This window comes from Vicugna pacos, chromosome 5 (genome assembly GCF_048564905.1).
Source record: "Vicugna pacos chromosome 5, VicPac4, whole genome shotgun sequence".
NCBI classification, from domain to species: Eukaryota; Metazoa; Chordata; class Mammalia; order Artiodactyla; family Camelidae; genus Vicugna; species Vicugna pacos.
This window is the reverse complement of record NC_132991.1, coordinates 42,480,969-42,499,871: the sequence shown is the minus strand read 5'-3', so window position 1 is coordinate 42,499,871 and position 18,903 is coordinate 42,480,969. Positions and strand designations below refer to the sequence as shown.

The following is an 18,903-nucleotide window of genomic DNA, read 5'->3' as shown; positions in this document are numbered from 1 at the left end:
GAAAAATGTGTAAGCATCAAGGACAAGGTTGTATCTTAAGAGTCATGGTCCTTATCTTAGTGGAGCTTAGGTCTAGTTGGTGAAACCATCATGAAACCTGTGCATGCAATGAAGTGCATAGTTAGAAACTGGTTAGCCCTTGACAGGAAGGTACAGGATACCATACAATGTGCAGAATTATCCTTAAACAATCAGCTTTGAAATAATAAGCCTACTCATTAGAAATAATTTCCAGTGTCTAAATACATATATTTCTCTTCTGATTGGAAGTAAGACTCAGAACAGTTTGTATAAAAGAGGGATTATCTTTAATGACAGTCTTTTAAGTCTTTCATTTTTGTTGAAGGGCAGAACTGAACTGATTTCTACAGAGTGATATGACTACAAACATAAGTTAATTTGACAACATAGAGAGATAAACCAGTTGCTTAAAAACAAAAACTAAAACTCACCTAATATGGTGTAAATAATTTGAATAGCCCTAACTATGAAGGAAACTGAATTTGTGATTTTAGAATAACAACAACAACAAAAACCTCCAGGCCCAGATGGTTTTACTGAAGAATTCTTCGTAAGTTTAAAGAAGAATAACACCAATTTTCCATAATGTTTTGTAGATAATGGGAGGAAGCACTTCTGAATTCATTTTACATGGCTAATATTACCATGGTACCCAAACCAGACAAAACTATTCCAAAAAAGAAAGTCATGTATTAATATCCCTCATGAAAATTGATGCAAAACTTCAACAAATAGAATTAATGAGTAGAATTCAGCAGTATAAAAAAAGGAATCACACACCGTGACCAAGCAGGGTATAGTCTAGGGAAGCACAGCTGGTTCAATATTTGAAAAACAGTCAATGTAATCTACCATGTTAACAGGCTGATAAAGAAATCACATGATCATCTCCATTAATGCAGAAAAAGCATTTGAAAACATTCAGCATCTATCCATGATGAAGACTTTTAGAGAACTTTAGGAGTAGAAGGGAACTTCCTCAACTTACAAAAGAGCATCTATTTAAAAAATCCAACAGCTAACATTATACATAACAGTGAAAGATGGAATAACTTCCTCACTAAGACTAGAAACCAGGCAAGGATATATGCTCTCACCACTGTTATTTAACATGGTGCTTGAAGTTCCAGCCTGTGCAATAAAGAAGGAAAGGAAATAGAAGAAACACTGATATAATACCTAACATTACTGAACTATATACTTAAAAATGATTAAGTTGATAAATTTTATGTTACATGTTTTTCACTACAGTTAGATTTTTTTTAAGCAAAAAAAGAAAACAATAACAACCATGTCAATGGAGATGACATTGTTGACATAGAAAATCCCAAAAAACCTCCTAAAACTGAGTTTAGCAAGGCCAAAAAAACAGATAAACATACAAAATTCAATAGTATATCTTTATATTAGCAATGAGCATGTGGGCACCAAAATTCAGAATATGATGCCATTTATAATTGATCAAAAATTTTTACTTAAGTGTAAATCTAACAAAACATGTACAGCTTTAAACTGCAAAATGCTGGTGAAAGAAACCAAAGAAGACCTAAATAAATGAAGAGACACACTATGTTAATGAATTGAAAAATTCAACATTGTAAAGATGTCAATTCCCCCATGTTGATACACAGGTTTAATACAATTCCTAGCAAAATCTCAGCAAAGTTTTTTGTAGATATAGAGATGATTACTCTAAATTTTATATGAAAAGGCAAAAGAACTGGAATATCTAAAACAATTTTGAGAAAGAAGTATAAAGTGTGAGGAGACAATCTATCCAATTTCCAGACATTAACAAGGTTGTATGGTATTGACAGAGAAACAGAATAGAGAACTCAGAAATAGACTCTCACAAATATGTTTAACTGATTGTTGACAAAGATGAAAAAGTAATTCAATGGAGGAAAGATAAACTTTTTATCAAGTGGTGCTGGAGTAATTGGACATCCATAGGCAAAAAAATGAACCTATACAAAAATGAGCTAAAACTGAATTATAAACTTAAATGTAAAAAGTAAACTGTAAACATTTCAAAAAACATGTAAGAGACTGTTTTCAGGTGTAATGCTAGAAAAAGAGCTCTTAGATTGACACCAAAAGCACAATTCATAAAAGGAAAAATGGACACATTGGACTTCATCAAAATTAAAAACTTTTGCTCTGCCAAAGACCCTGTTAAGAGGGTGGAAAGACAAGCTACAGATTGGGAGAGCATATATGCAAATTATATATCTCACAAAACTAGGATCTAGCATATTTAAAGAACTCTCAAAACTCAATGGTGAAAAAAATTCAGTTAGAATGTGGGAAAAACATATGGACAGATATTTCACTAAGAGTATAAAATTGGTCAATGAAAAGATGCCTGGTAATATTAGTGATTAGGGAATGCAAGTTAAGATCAAAATGAGATGTCAAAACAAATTTATCAAAATGGCTAAAATAAAAAATAGTGGTAACACTAAGTGCTGGTGAGGATGTGGAAAAACTGGATCACTTGTGCCTTGCTGGTGGGGATGTAAAATGGTGCAGCCACTTTGGAAAGTTCGGCAATTAAAAAAAAAAAAAAACCCTAAACATGCAACTACTATTCAACCTAGCAATTCTACTCTTGGGGATTTATCCCAGAGAAATGAAAAATTATGTTGACATAAAAACCTGTACATAAATGTTTATAGAAGTTTTATTTGTAATAGACAAAAACTGGAAACAACCCAGACATCCGTCAATAAGTAAGTGGTTAAAGAAACTGTGATACCTCTATACCATGGAATACTACTTAACAATAAAAAGGATTACTGATGAAACTTGAAAGAATAATTCTGAGTGAAAAAAGCCAATTCCCAAAGGTTACATACTGTGTGATTCCATTTCTAAAACATTCTTCAAATGACAAAACTATAGCAATAGAGAACAAATTAGTGGTAGTCAGGGGTAAAGGGAGGAGTGGGAGCTGGCTGGAAGTATGTGTAGGTATAAAAGGACAACATGAGGAATCCTTGAGGAGAACGTTCTTTTATATCCATGTTAACATCCTGGTTGTGGTAGTGTCCTATAGTTTTGCAACATGTTACCATTGGGGGAAGCTGGATAAAGGACATATATAATCTCTCTTTAATATTTCTCACAATTGCACATGAGTCTATACTTTCCTCAAAGTAAAAATCTTAATTAAAAACAAACAAATAAAAGTAGCTTCCTAGGTGAAAAAAACCTATCGTGGATTCTCTGAAATGAAAATTTTAGCCATTCTGGAAGTATCCTACCAAAGTGTATGGGTACTCTATAAAGCAACTTTACCCAGTGATGAACCATTTGTTCGTAGGTCAGTGTCCTATGCATTAAGGAACATGGACTCTCCAACATTTTGAAACTAGGATGTGGACACATTTCTGCCAGTTTGGGTTGATACTGATACTCACTCTAAGGTGTCAAGGCTACTGGGTCTTCAGTGTGTGAGAACCATTGAAAGGAGGGTGCCTGGTTAGGCAGTGCACTTTGTCATAAAGATAAATATCCTCTTGAATGTTTTCAATGAAAAATCTAAGGCTTTAGTAAATCTGAAACTGGTGTAAGTTGAGTGATTTAATTTTATGGTGCATTTATTTTTCACAAAAAGCAAGGTGAGAATCCTCATATCATTGTAAACTATCTTTTACCTTTTCTTGGTAATTGTCCTCTCCCTTCTTCTCTCTTCAAAAATAAGTCAGGGAAATCTTAATTTATTCAAGTAGGCATGTGTCAGTTTTGCTGTTAAAGCGATACCCAGGCTGTGCTCTAGATCACCTGCAAACTGTATAGAATCCTTTGCAGGATTTTATAATCGCAAGAGCTTTTTACCACACAGATGATGACAAGTTTGATGTTCAAAGAAACCCAACCAGCCTCATCTTTTCCTTCCTGTCAGTTTTTCTGGTAGGTTTGTCCTCTTGTCCCAGAAATCTTTAAAATTCTAATAACTTCTTCCCAGAATAAAACAGAAGTGAGTTAACCATTTATCTTTGGGTACCTCAGCAGTGAAAAGAATCGCAAACTACACATGTCCTGCACACACCCCTGGGCGATGATGTAATTCTCCTGAACTTTGCTCCAGGAATGGCTCAGTGCTCAAAGCTCTTAGTCTGAGTAGGTCATTTCACACCTGGCAGCTCTGTTTTTCACGACAAGCAGTCTCTGACCTCTGCTAATAATATTTGTAGAATGAATGCACTACAGAAAATCAAATTTTTGGACAAATGCTCATAATTTTCTGGTTTTGGACACCCAAAATTCATTTCACAAACAAAATACCAAGAGTATGGACTCATTTATACATTGTAAATCTTTACTCATAATACTACATTGTACAGTTTATACAAAGATACCTAGCTTTTGTAAGAGCCTCTGATTGTGGATACTTATATGTAAATTTATGGTTTTCTAGAGCTTATTCATTCTAGGAATTCCCTTAAATCATCATGAAAGATTGGGAATGTGGTGAACACAGACACATTAGCTGGTTTGGAGATTGTCAGAGGGGCTGACCAAGGCAGTTGTTTCCCTTCCTCATTAGTATTTTCAAAGTCAAAAAAAAATCAACAACCACTGAGTACATATTGTGTGTGTGGTGTTGTACCAGGCTGCAGAAGTGGGAGGAAGCAGCTTATACCCAGCCTTTGTCCTAAAGTAGCTTGCAATTTACCAGCAAGACAAACCTAAGTATGCTCAATGAAAATATTGAATAATAGTGCAAGATGGCAATAAAATCTGCTATGGAATAATAATTTATTCTGAATTAAATAAATTATACTTAAATATTGGTCTGAGTTCAGTAGAGGGAGAGAACAATTTGAGTTTGGGTTATAAAAGGAAGGCCTCAGACTAGAAGGTGCATAAGATCAGAGCATGTAGGGTAAAGATGCTGTCTTTTGATTCTCTGAAGAAATGGTCATCATTTAGCTTGTCCCTGAGGATCAGTGTCATCAACCAATACGTGAATTATCTCATGATAAAATTTCTTATTTCCTGAAAGCCATTTCAGAATAACTTTTTCTCATCTCCTTGCCCCTGCCAATTCCGAACCTTGGGATGCAGTATGACAGTTGTGATGGGAAAATTCTATAGAGCTTTCCCTATTTTTTTTAGAACTTTTTTTGGGTACAGTTGATTTTATTTATTTATTTGAAGGGGTAATTAATTATTTATTTTTACTGGAGGTACTGGGGATTGAACCCAGTACCCTGTGCATGCTAAGCACTCTACCACTGAGCTCTGTGCTTCCCGCCCCCTGTAGAGCTTTCTTGCTTCTCCATAAGTTCTTTGGCTTCAACCTTAGAAACTGTCCTGGAGAGTGAGGCTTCCTGAGCTGTAGTCAGACTGGGCTAATAAAGTGGTTTTTTCTCTCTATGAGAAGATGACACACACATTTCTCCCAGTGTCACTCTGGGATGAAGGAGTTGAAAAGCTGGCTGAAGATTCCAAGAGAAGGTAACAGTAAGCCTCCTGACGCAGCACATCTCTGTCTACCAGTGTCTTTTCAGACACGTGTCTGGCTTTTTAAAACCCTATTGTGAGCTGTGATTGCGCTATTGCTGTACAAGGAGCAAGAGTGAAAGGAGCCTCAGTGGACAGGGCACTGGGCTGCCGTCTAGGCTTCCAACAACTGCCCATTAATTATTTCACAGCCCTCACATCTCTGCTGGTAAAAAAGAAGGATGGTAGGTATCTTTGCTGTGATTGGTATCATGAGGTCTATTTAGTGATTTGGTTGGATTGAGTATAATTCTGCATAAAGAAAATGCCATGCCCATAGAATATGTATATTTTAAATTCTTTTGGACCCACAAATGTAATGTTTGATAGTTTGATCCTACCTGTGAGTCTTAACATGTTTTTCCCCTCTTTTGAAGGTTTCTGGACATCGAAAGTGAAATGGTGAACTTTGCCAGTTACTATGCTGGAATTGCCGTCGCGGTACTTATCACAGGATATTTTCAAGTTAGTGACGCCTCCATGTTATTCACAGATCAACATCTGAATTCAGAGACATGACAATGAAATGTAAAGTGTGCTCTTTAACCTTAAGGTTATTCAGAAGCCACAAGGACTACAGTTCTATTTCAGGGGGACATGAGGGAAAGCCGTTGTCTGACCATCTGAAAACTATGCCTAAATGCTTGTTGGCAGGTCTCTCGGGAAAAATTACTCAGAAGTGGTATGCAAAAATAGTGATTTAAGAGCAGTGATTCATATTTGGTGTGATGAGCTTACTTTTACACACGAGGAGCGTGAAGCTTAATCAGGTTAACTCTGAAAGAGGCAGCGCTGGATTCAAAGCCAAGTTTCTGGCTCTCCTGTTCACGGGGGTTCCACTCACCTCCACTGTGAGCAGCAGATATCAGAGCTCACACCTTAGTTCCCAAGAAGAGGCGTGTTGTGGATTACTTTCTTCCTTTTCTCAACTGTTATACTGAAAGTATTTTCTTCTGAAAAGAGAAGGAATTAATGACTATTTTTATCACAATGCTAAACATTCCTTACTCCATTTCTAGATATGCTTTTGGGTAATTGCTGCAGCTCGTCAGATACAGAAAATGAGAAAGTTTTACTTTCGGAGTATAATGAGAATGGAAATAGGATGGTTCGACTGCAATTCAGTGGGAGAGCTGAACACAAGATTTTCTGAGTAAGTGGTGGGTAGGACATTTTAATGTATGTGATTTTTTTGTTGTTGTTAATGAAACTTTTGTTTCTAAATTAAATAACAATCAGAAACATATTTTCAGTTATTTTTGATGCATTTTCTCTCTTAAGTTGGGCTTTTATTAGTAGCATCGTTTTTTCGTAGGCGATGCGTTTTCAAGTATGATCATTAAAACGTGAAAGCCAGGATACTACAATTTGGTTTGCAGACCCTTGATTAAAATATTAGAAATGAAGTATTATAGAGGAGAGTTTAAAAGAAGTTGGGTTATTTGGCCTGAAAAGGAGAAATTGAGGGATGTCATAATCTATGTACCTATAAGGAAAACAGTATAATTTGAATGAATTATCTTGCTTTGTCTGTTGAGGTAATTTCTGCATATAAAAACAAAAACAAATTCAAAACAATTTGAGAAAGGTTCAAACTGAAAACGAGATTTAAGTCTAGTTTACGCTTAAGTACTAGTTTGGGTCATCAAAAGCACCTCCCCCCACCCCCCCATAATTTCTGAATGAGCCCTGAGTAATTAAAACCAGTGGAACCCTAGTAAATAAAACTCTGAATTCCCAGGAAAGACAGCTAGCGTGTAGTGTAGTAAAGATAAAAGCAGACCGAATGCGGGTGGGACCCCTCGATTCCAGCGCTCATTCTGCCCTTACTTACTGTGGATTTGAACTGATGCTTACCCTTGTTAGAATACACTTGTGTGATCTCTGGGTAGTGTCTGAGGTCCTTTTTTTGTTGTCAAGTCCCAAGCTCTGTTTAAGCCCTGCTTAAGCTCTGTTTACTCCATCTGGACAAGAGATTATGGGAATGTTCCCAGGAATATGAATTTAATATAATTATTATCAATCAATACTCTGGAGCGCTTACTCTATGCAAGGCATAAAGATAAACCACAGAACTCCTCATCTCAAGGAACTTACAGCCTAGTAGGATGGGTAAAAGGTGCAAGCAAATAATCAGAGCTGGGAGGGGGTAATAGCTCCGTGGCAGCATATGTGCTTAGCACACGAAGTCCTGGGTTCAGTCCCCAGTACCTCCATTAAAAATACTACTATTAATAATAAATAATTTTTTTAGAAAGGAAAATAAAGTATTTAAAAATAATTAGAGATAACATGCGTTGATTGCTTACTATATGCTAAGCACTGTTCTACATACTTTATTAACTTTTCCTCATTTCTACCTATTGAGATAGGGTCTGTCATTATTCCCATTTTACAGACAAGGAAACTGAGGCACAGAAAGGTTAAGTAACTTGCCAAAGAAGGGCTTGTGTTTAAATTCAGAGTCTGGCTCCAGAGCCTGTGCTGTTAACCACTATTCTATTGCGCCTGTAAGCAGAAAGCAATAATTATGTATACATACACATACATATACGCATGTATACAGATGTGTTACCTTGCTATGGAAACATAGGGAGGAAAATATTATTCCTTCCTGGGGCATTATATAAATTTTTATGAAATAGGTGATATATGAGTAGAACCTGGAGGCTGGAAAGATTTAGTAGGTATAAAGGAAAGAAAGGCCCTTTAGGACAGACCAAGGATATTAGCTATAAGAAAGACACAGACAAATAAGATGGTTTCCAAAAGTCTTTGCCAATGTTCAGTGAACACCAGTTGGGGAAACTGGATGAAGGACTCCCTTGGCTATGAGGGGAGAGGCTTGATGACATCCCAAGCTGCAGTGAATTTTCGAAGATGTCAGAGGCTGTCATGTTTCCGAAGGGCAGTGGGGTACAGAAATGGGAATGTTTTGAAAGGAAAGATTGAACTTTCTCAGCAAGATATTTGAATTGACCAAATTCAGTTTGGGTGATCAAAGCCTCTTTTGTTTCTAGTGATATTAACAAAATCAATGATGCCATTGCCGACCAAATGGCAATTTTCATTCAGCGCATGACCACGAGCATCTGTGGGTTCCTGCTGGGATTTTACCAGGGCTGGAAACTGAGCTTGGTTATTATCTCAGTCAGCCCTCTCATTGGGATTGGAGCAGCCATCATTGGTCTGGTAAGAATGACTTCTCACTTCTCTCCGTGGGAAGACATTTGCACTGAGAAACAGCCCAAAATGTTACACTTGAGTCCCTTCTGAGTGTGTTTAGTCAACACCATTATTACAATTTTGAGATTTATTTTGTTTGATTATTACTTAGTATCAAATAACATTCCATAGATTAATGATATTATAATAACATAAATATTATTGTATTATTAACAACAACTATATTAATTAAACATTTACTCTTTTGCCAGACACTTCATATACATGATCTCTAATCTTTACACAATCTTATGAAGTATTAATGCCATTTAAAATATAAGAAATGGAGGCTCAGAGAGGTAAAGGGACTTGTCTGGAACTGCACAGCTAGTGAGTGGCAGGATTCAAACCCCAGGAAGCCTGACTCCAGCTCCTCCAGTACACCTACGGCTTCCCACATTTCTCAAACTCAGAAGCTGCCCTCAGAGAGTCCCAGCAAATACACCCAGATCAGTAACAAGCACACAAAAGAGATTTCTGCAGTCACACTGTGTTCTCCATTCCATCTGATCAGTTTCAGAGAGGTGTATGTGACCCATTCAGAGAGTTATCTCAGTCACAGACCCCATTCTTCGGTTACGCAGGCCAAGAAAAAGTGTAGGAGTAGGAATTTGGGGTCATCCCAGTTAAAAAAAAAACACTCCCAAGGATTGAGAAATTATCCTATCTTACTTTCAGAGCAGCCACATTAGATAGCAGGCATGCTAATAATTTGCTGTAAACAAGAATAGAATTTAAGTGAAAAGCTGTACACACATTCACATCACTGAGCAACAGGTACCAGTCTCCATGATGGTATTTTCTAGCAAAATATTCTCTAACAATCCGCTGGCTATATTACTCAAATGTTTCCCAGGTAATACAGAGTGACAACAAAGAGCTCATTCTACTTAACTAGGTCACCACCTGGCTTTACCACCTGGCTCAAGAGAGATATGTTTAACCTGTCAAAACTTCAGTTTCCTCATCTTTGAAATAAGGATAATATCCCCCAGCCTCATTGTGATGATTCTCAGGGTATTACCCATGTTATGCACTTAGCACAGCATCAGGCCTAGAATTAATTGCTAAAGAGATACTAGCTTTTATTTTTGTCCCCATCCACCATATCATGCAAACTTTACAACAGTCTTTCCTACCAAATGCTTTCCAGCTGCACTCCAGGGAAGCCTCAACTTCTGCAGAGGGTCTTTGGGGATTCTGCAAACATTTGATTCAGGTTTTTTTCCCCCCAAATACATTCAATTTGTTCAAACCCATGATAAATTAATATTCATACTCAAATGGATCATATGTCATATGTTAACATGTTGGAGACTAAACCATAGCCTGGTTAACTTGGTTTTAAACAGGCAGTTTCTCTTGCTGCCTCAGTGACCATATTTCAACTTGTAAATGTGTCATCAATTTGGAATGTTGTATTTCTGGCACTGGTTTCTTCTTGAATTCAGGTCTGTGCATGTTTGTGTCAAATAATAGGAGCAATTTCACTAGGCTGAATTCGAAAGCAGGGCAAAAAAAGGTGTAGGGGCAATAGTTGACATGTTAGAAGTTACCATGCATTGTGTATGCCTTTCTCTGACTTTTATATTTACAATGAGAAACAGGAGCAATTGTTAGATATTTCCCAGTCTGCATCTTTTAAGCTCCTATATCAATTTACTTGAAGTACTTAGAGATTCTTAATGTGCCGTTACAATACAAACTGATAACATTTGCAACTACTTAATTTTCTTATTACTATGCTACCTATGCATATTTCAAAAATAAATTAGAAGAGGATGGTGGTAAAAAGTGCAGTGTCTCCATACCACTCAAATTCAAATTTTAATGTCAATTGAAATAGTTTAACTTTCCTTTATTGCTGCCTTTTCAATTCACAAATTATATCAAATGTGGACTTGTGAAATATATTGTAATAAAATACTACTTCTACTTATTTTGCATGTTAGAATTCTGTCTGAGATTTGGTTTGGAAAGAGTTTTTCTGCTAAAAGTTTGGGAAAACTTGGGTGATAAAGTCCCCTAGTCTGGGGACTATATATATTTTTAGGTTGCTGAATTAGTTACTCTTTTACATTTGCTTTTTCCCCTTCTTGTTTCTTAATCTGTGCCAGGAAATTCTTTGATGGCTGATTCTAACTAGGACTCAATCCAAGTCCAATTTTAGAAAAAGTAATAAGTTTAATTTTAAGTGCAAGGCCTTTTTATTTCCTTTTGCAACAAGCAGAGCTACTTAGTTGAGCCCCTACTTCAGTGGGGCCAAAATGGTGAAATTTTTTATCTGAATCTTTCTCCCGTGGACTCACCTCAGCAACATCATGCCTTTGTGTGCTCAGAACCTCTCTCTACTCTAGATTCTAAGCAGTATGATGCCGCCCAGGTCTCCAGTCTCTGCATCTGGTGTTTGTAAAGTGTGACATGGCCTTTGGCCAATAGCAATGAAATGTGACATGGTTTGACTTGAAAACTTCATTAATATGGTAACTGTAACACTGTGGTCACACAGAGTACCCTGTTTGGGACTTATGCTGAGAGTTTTTTTGAGGCAGACTTTTAATGGAGTCATTTTGACGTATCAGCAACCAAACAACCACGTGTGAGGCTTAACACAGATCAAAGTTGGACTAAATTCTTTCCTCGGTAAACGGCTGCTGCAGTGAGAATCTAGTATTGGATTAAACCATGCCATGTGTTTACTCTGCTAAATGAGTCACTGAGTGGCAGGCTGACTTACCTCTTTACCTGGTCTTCACATTGTACTCTTTTCCTTTGGGTTTTAGAGTGTCTCCAAGTTCACCGACTACGAGTTGAAGGCCTACGCCAAGGCAGGCTCAGTGGCTGATGAAGTCATTTCATCCATCCGAACAGTGGCTGCTTTTGGTGGGGAGAAAAGAGAGGTGGAAAGGTTGGTTAACTGAGATGTCTGCCACTTTCCTGAATTTCGTTGATCCACATACTACCCTGAACCTTCCCATTTGGTATAAAGTAGCTAACTCACCTTGCTATGGTGCCCTGGGAAAGCTTTTGTTCAAGAGGTAGCTAAGTGAAGTCATTAGATTGGTCAAAGTACTTACGAGAACTCCCAAGCCTTTAGCTATGTGTTTTTGAAGATGGTATAGTTAGTGGTCTTTAGAAAGCTATCTTAGTTTAGATACTTATTTCAAACTCCAGTGGTGTGTATGTACAGACATGATGCCTCATACCAGTCCTAATGTTGTCTGCTCCCAGAGAGGAAAAGCCTATATGATCTAAAATATAATTCCACACATTTTTATTGGACACTTTTTATATTCAACATGTTTTATTCAGCTACTGTACTATGTGCTCTTTTTAAGTCTGTTAGGATTTCTACTGAATCGAACAATATTGAGCTTTGATACAGTATAGACCATCATTCTAGGAGATGAACTTTTCATGAAAATTGAAACCTAAATGACCAAAACACAGGTGTTAAAAACTTGATTTTGTTTATTTTTCCATTTATCAAGTATTTATTGAGTGCTTATGAGATGCCAGGTACTGATTTTATAAAATAACCACCAATTTAATTAAACTCTTATTTTATATGTTATAGATCTAGTATGATGTCATTCTCAATTGCTACCAAATTCACCAGATGAGAAAGGGAATAGGATTTACAATCTCAGATTATCCTCTTTTCCTTTTTACCCCTTTTGCTACTTTTGGTTTGTGAAGTCGTTACCTTATTTCTCATGAAAAAGATTTCGATAGCATATTTCCTCCACTATGAAAGATAGTATCCTTCATGTCACGTGACTTAATAAAACAACTCAGACACAAATGGTACTAGAGACCTCATGTTCAAACATTTGTGTTGAAAACTCTTTCCTCTTGGGGCAAAGTTTGCCAGCACTGTCCTCATCCAAGATGTAATCAGTGAGACTTTGTTAGGTGTCACCCCTTCCACACTTTTCATTGTTGGGTTGAAATAAATTTTAAGTCACTACCCTGGAGTAATTGTTTTTTTCCCCCAAAGCTGTTCTGTGATTTTATAGTCATTGTCTAAAACCACTGTTTGTGGCCTGTTTTAAACATTCTAACTTGAGCTGCTGCTGCCGTTGCTGAAATAGACTCACATTTTTCTCTTCACAGGTATGAGAAAAATCTTGTGTTCGCCCAGCGTTGGGGAATTAGAAAAGGGATAGTGATGGGATTCTTTACTGGATTCATGTGGTGTCTCATCTTCTTGTGTTACGCACTGGCCTTCTGGTACGGCTCCAAACTCGTCCTGGATGACGGAGAATATACAGCAGGGACCCTCGTCCAGGTACTTTTCTTGATGACGAAGACATGATATTTCCTGCTGGTATCTCAGGAAAGTCCACTGTTAAGGCATTTTGTTTATTCTGTTAGTGTCTGAGGGAGGAAATCATCAAGGATTTGATGGAGTCCATCTGCAGAAACAAGCAATATGCGTGCCTTTTATACTAAAGGGATGCTGAGCATTTGAGTTGATGAGACTCACGATTTAATGCTTTCCAGTCAATGGAAGATTTATAGCTGTAAAACAATGATTTTTCTAACTGAGTCCAAAAGCTAATGATATGCCATGAAAATGGAAAGTCAGGGAACTCTCAACTAAAAATTAACAGCTTATGTGGTTGAACCTACTGATAGCACAAGACAGGTGCTAATGGACCTGTTTGTGAAACAAAATGAATTACTAAAATACCAAGTCAGTAATATCCTCAACTGAACAGGTGATGCAAACATTTCTCACTTGCACTATAGCCAAGCTATTGCTAGTGCCTTTGCCACTTTAATTTTCAGTATCCTTTTAGTTCTTTCAGGAATTAATTATTGAGCATCTACTATGTGCCAGACTCATACAAAGTGCAGAGGATTCAATAGTGAGCAAAAGAAATGGGATCTTTGCCCTGATGGAATTTACAGTAGTGGGGAAGATGGGCAATGGTTAAATATTCACGTAGCTGCATAATGACGAATGGTTTTACATGCTACAGAGGGACAGGGATCTTGACAGGGAATGGCAGGGTACCCAGGAGTGGCTGGGGTAAGAGAAAGCTCTTCCTCCTGCTCATGATCCTCAGACCTTTCCCCCTTAGCTTATGGCCCCTGACATTACAGCTGGATTCTTGTCATTTTTCAGATTCTCAGCTGGACAGCACTTTCCCAGTCACGCTATCTGTGCCCATCCAATCTTTTATTCTCTTGCATGGCTTGCTGAACTTTTCCTCCTGAGCCCTTGAATGAAACTGAACACTTGCATTTATTTACATTGGTTCCCATCCCTTCCCACCCTCACACAGCAAGCTCCATGAGGTCAGGGAAGTAAAACATGAAATATATGTTTCATTCGGTCTATTAATTATTCAGTTTTACATATTAACTAAAAAAGCATGGTAGCAATTTCATATAAGATCTTTAAATAAAATATTTTGGCTCCAGATTCTAGGTAGGACAGACACCAGTTAAACAATGCAAAATACCAAAATCTTGTATACCAGAAATTTGCCAGTTGGAAGCCTACAATTAGAGACGTGCTGCTTTGATAGAAATACATTTCCAGGGAAAATGGAATAGAAATTTCATTTGCAAATAAAAATGATTATTAGAGGTCAAGCCATAATCATTCTAAGCCATTGACTTTATTTCATTAAGAGGCATGATAATACACTAAGAATGACTTTTAAAAATTCAGCTCTTTTTTGAAAGATAAACAGCTGACATCACTTCAACTTTGTTTAAAAAATTAAATATAATACACATTGAAGTGTTTTATAAACTTTAAGGGATAGTATAGATGGAAAGTGTTACCATTATTGTAATTTAACCACTTTCTTAATAACTTTTATGTAGCTTTGCACATTTGAAAAGCCAGTGAAAGTATTGCAGGTCTAAAGTCTGACTATAAAGTCCTTTGTCTATATTGATCTAGTGACTCTTAAGAAATTTCAGCTTTACCAAATTAGAGACACCAGTAGCTAATGTGGGTTTCAGCTGCTTGTATCTGCTTATTCTGCAGAAAAACATGCTTTGAGAAGAGACATCCTTCCTTTGATTCCTTGCCTGCAAGGAGAGGACAGAAGTGTGCACAAATAACAGTTTAGAGGGAAAAATGAACTGGTAAATTTAAAATTAAATAATACACAATTGCAGTTGGAACCACTGAATTAAAAAAAAACCCTTGGTAACTGTCTCTAGCAAAAATCCAATTTTGTTTCTATTAAAAGATAAACTGAGGCATATTAAAATTTTTAGGAGTTTATCTGAGCAAAAATGATTCCAATTGGGACACCAAGCCAGAGGTGGTTAGAAGGAGTGAGGTAGAAACAAAGCCAGGGAATTATTTGACTGGCTATAGCTTAAGCAATTGCCTTATTTGGGAAAGCCTAATTGGCTGTTTGTGATCAGCTGTCCTTAGATTTTGATTTCTTAACCTTGAGGCATTCAGGCTCAGCTTTTGGTTTGTTTATGCAGGCTGCTAAGGCATTAAAGCCACCTCGGTCTAATGGAATCCTTGTTTAACTCATGTAACAAGTTCTCACCTTCAAGTTTCTTGCCCATTGGATTGTGCGCTACTCTATACCTTCTGTAAATAATTCCTTCTCTCAACTGATATTTCTTGAGTACTTACTAAGCACAGACGTGGCATACTATGTTCTCTAACATTTTAATCATCGATTGCTAACCTCACCCCTTACTCCTTGCGAGCCTCCACTTACACCTTAAGAAATTTTTCTTTGGGAAGACGAGAGACATCCTTTAACAGCATGATCGTTGGTGATAATTCCCTTTGTTTCTCTCTCTCCTTCCTTCTCTCTCTTTCTCTTGTGCATGCACTCAGTTTTTGGCTGTGAGCAGCAAACTGTGAAAGCTGAGTTTGCATGAGCTGAGTGTTTTTAACCCACTAAGCTAATTAACAATTAGGTTAATCTAATACATTTTGTGATGCACAAAATCATTATTGGCGGCCCGGTAATTGGGCATAATGGTAAGTAGTTCACATAAATGACTGTAATTAGTATCACTTGTACATGGACAAAAAATATACTCTGTGATCATTTAGGAAAAAAGATGAAAGGGAGCAAAATGGTGCAGAAGGATGTTCTTTCATACCCTTCTTAAGTTTCAGGATGCAGTAATGAAAAAGTAACGGCAGTAATGAAAAAGTAACGGCAGTAATAGAGAGGAACATTATTCAGTGTGTACGAGGTGTCAAGCACTGAGTGAAGTATTGAATATAATTACCACGTGTAATATTCACAAGTTCATTCTGTGAATGATGCTGTTATGGTACCACTTACAAATGAAATGGAGCCATGAGGTTGAGAAATACATGCCAAGTAGCACACAGAGGGATTTGAACTCAAGTCTCTGTGATTCTGGGGCCTGACCCATTAACCACTGTTTTCCTGCTTCTGGATCCATCTTCCAAGGGCCCATAGATCTCCTTTTCTCCAGCATAGCACACCCACAGATAAACTGTTCCCCTGAGGTCTCTCTTGCCCTCCCTCTTCCCACACTACTGTCCACAGGGCCAAAAAGTATGATATTTTGGGTGAGAAATGATGGTCTATGTATGCTAGCTACTGTGGTGGTAATAAGTGTGTATCTCTGTCTCACCCACTCTTCCCCTAAGAATCCAGAGAGAGATGTTCATTTGAGGTAATACTCGTAAAGCCAGGCTGAGCAAGGGTTTGACCCCCAAACCTCAGTTTGGGCCACTAGTGAGTCAGTCTAGAATCTAGACCAGGGGTTAACAAACTATGGCCTGCAAGCCAAATCCAGCTTGTGGCCCATTTTTATGAATAAAGTTTTATTGGAACACGCCACAGTCATTTGTTTACTGTTGTCTATGACTGCTTTTGTACTATGTAGTCAAGGAACTGAACTAAGTAATTGCTTCAGAGCCCATGTGGCCTGAAAGCCTAAAATCTTTACTATCTGGCCCTTTACAGCAAATGTTTACCGACCCCTAATCTAGGATGTGTGGAAGGCTTCCTTTGCTCAGGTAGGAAGACCTCTGATGGAGGTAGTCTTAACACAAATTAGACCAGAAGTACCATTCTGTCTGTCCACTTTAGTACTTCCTAAGTGTGGAATCACTTCTTTCATCATCATCATCATCATCATCACTATTATTTAGGTGGCTGGTATTGGATTAATCACCTTTGCACCCATTATCTCATTTGATCCTCATAACAATCCCATGAGTTATATGCAGTCATTATCCCTGTGCTACAGATAAAGAAATTGGGGCTTGAGAGATTACACAATCTGCCTATGGGAGGAAGTATGTGCCATAACTATGAAAAAGGAACAAGAAAGATGAAGAGAGAATGTCCCTTTGCATAGAGTAGGGAATTCAAGGAGAAGGGAAGAGGGGGCCCACTGTATCCTGACCTATAGAATAGAGAGGTTACTGGAGAGGGAGGAGATGGCTGACAGGCTCTGAGAAGCCCCATGGTCCAGCCATAAGAAAGAAAGGAAGGAAGAAAGAGAACAGAGAGGGACTCGGGGGTATTTTGCCCTGATGGGATATAATCAGTGGGAAGAAACCAGCTCATGGAAACCACTGCAGACTAGGATCATTTGATGACCTGAAAAAGATGATAGTCATGCAGGAGCCAACCTTTGTTTTAACTCAGCAAATAACTCCAGTCCTCAGTGGTCAATGAAACAGCCTCCATGTGAGTCACGTGACTAACACTCATCCTTTGGTTGAAAGGGTGGAGAGAAAGAGTCTTGTGCTCCTCCTAGAAGCCAACATGAGGAATTGCCACTTTGCTTCTTCCTTTATAAACAGCACTGATAAAAACAGAGTGCTGTTGGGTAGGAACATCTGGTGGTGATCAGGTAGCCTTCCCCTTACTCAATGAGATGACAGGTTAGTGAGTCAAAGGACAGCTTCCTCAGCTCTGCACAGGAACCTGGCCACTCCACTGTGTGCTGCAGCAGCAAATGAGCCTGGGAACTGGACAAAATGTCAGTTTAGAGCTTGGATTCAATTCCTGCTCTACCACTTAATGCATGTTGTGACATTGGGCAAGTTAGGCAGCCTCCACCTCTGTTTCCTCTTCTGTTATAAGGATTAAATGAAATAATACAGGTAAAGCACTTAGAAACATACCTTATTATTATTGCAAGTAGTTGTATAGCAGTAGTTATCCTAATAACTACACTGGTTAGCAGTAATATAGCACTAGTAGTAGGTCTGTTTTGCATGTACCAATCTCTAGGTCAATCAAACTAATCATAGTGCCTTATTGTTTCAGCAACCTCTTAAGCAGAAAACCATTATAAGGATGTTTATGTAAGGAATCAGATTTTCCTCTCACTGCTCTAACCCACTTAGTTTCCATTTGCTGCCTTGCTTAGACCTCTTACTCATTTAAAAACGTACTCTTCTTTGTAGACTAATGATGCTCAGTCAAAAATAGCGTAGTCTTTTAAATCATAAGAGCAGAAAAATTGGAGATACTTTACAAAACAAATACTATTCCCAGTGTTTCCAAAGAGCTATTCAGCTTTCAGCCTCCCACAGAAGAATACTTCTGAGAAATCTTTGAGTTTACATGGATTAGCCCAAGTGACAGCAAGCACTTTAGAAATTGACAAGAACACATGAAAACTGTGGATCTCTCTTTTTGTTTCAGATTTTCCTCAGTGTCATAGTAGGAGCTTTAAATCTTGGCAATGCATCTTCCTGTTTGGAAGCCTTTGCTGCGGGGCGAGCAGCAGCCACCAGCATTTTTGAGACAATAGACCGGGTATGTAAAGGACAAAAGTAAAGGCCATTAGCGGGTTGGGGGTGGGGAGAGGAATGAACTCGTGAGGAGTTTATCCTCAGTGTTACAAAGCAGGAGGGACTATCCCAATGCCCTTAATTCAGCCATACTTTATAAGTGCTGTCAAGAGTCACACCCCATTCTGAGTTGTGAATGCAAGAGTGAAATAGAACAAATAAAGCCCCTGCTCTCGTGTTATATGGGAAATAGGCAACAAAGAGGCAGGCACATTCAAAGATAAGACAATATTAGACCGTGTTAAGTACAATGAAGGAAATAAAATAGGTCAGTGTGTTAGTGGTTGGGGTGGGGAAGGAGCCTTTAGATTGAGTGATGGTGACACCGTTTCTGATGAGGTAGTAGCTGAGCT

At 37.9% G+C, this 18,903-nt stretch overlaps 1 protein-coding gene across 1 annotated transcript in view; it reads left to right on the top strand.

Moving 5' to 3' along the window:
• The window catches only part of ABCB11 (ATP binding cassette subfamily B member 11), a 139,810-nt gene that overhangs the window by 81,710 nt on the left and 39,197 nt on the right, over window positions 1-18,903 (top strand). The window contains exons 9-14 of the mRNA XM_072961107.1: window positions 5,910-5,997; window positions 6,552-6,685; window positions 8,553-8,724; window positions 11,541-11,665; window positions 12,874-13,048; window positions 18,402-18,515. Of these exons, the coding sequence (XP_072817208.1) occupies window positions 5,910-5,997; window positions 6,552-6,685; window positions 8,553-8,724; window positions 11,541-11,665; window positions 12,874-13,048; window positions 18,402-18,515 (808 nt within the window). The remainder of the gene's footprint in view (window positions 1-5,909; window positions 5,998-6,551; window positions 6,686-8,552; window positions 8,725-11,540; window positions 11,666-12,873; window positions 13,049-18,401; window positions 18,516-18,903) is intronic.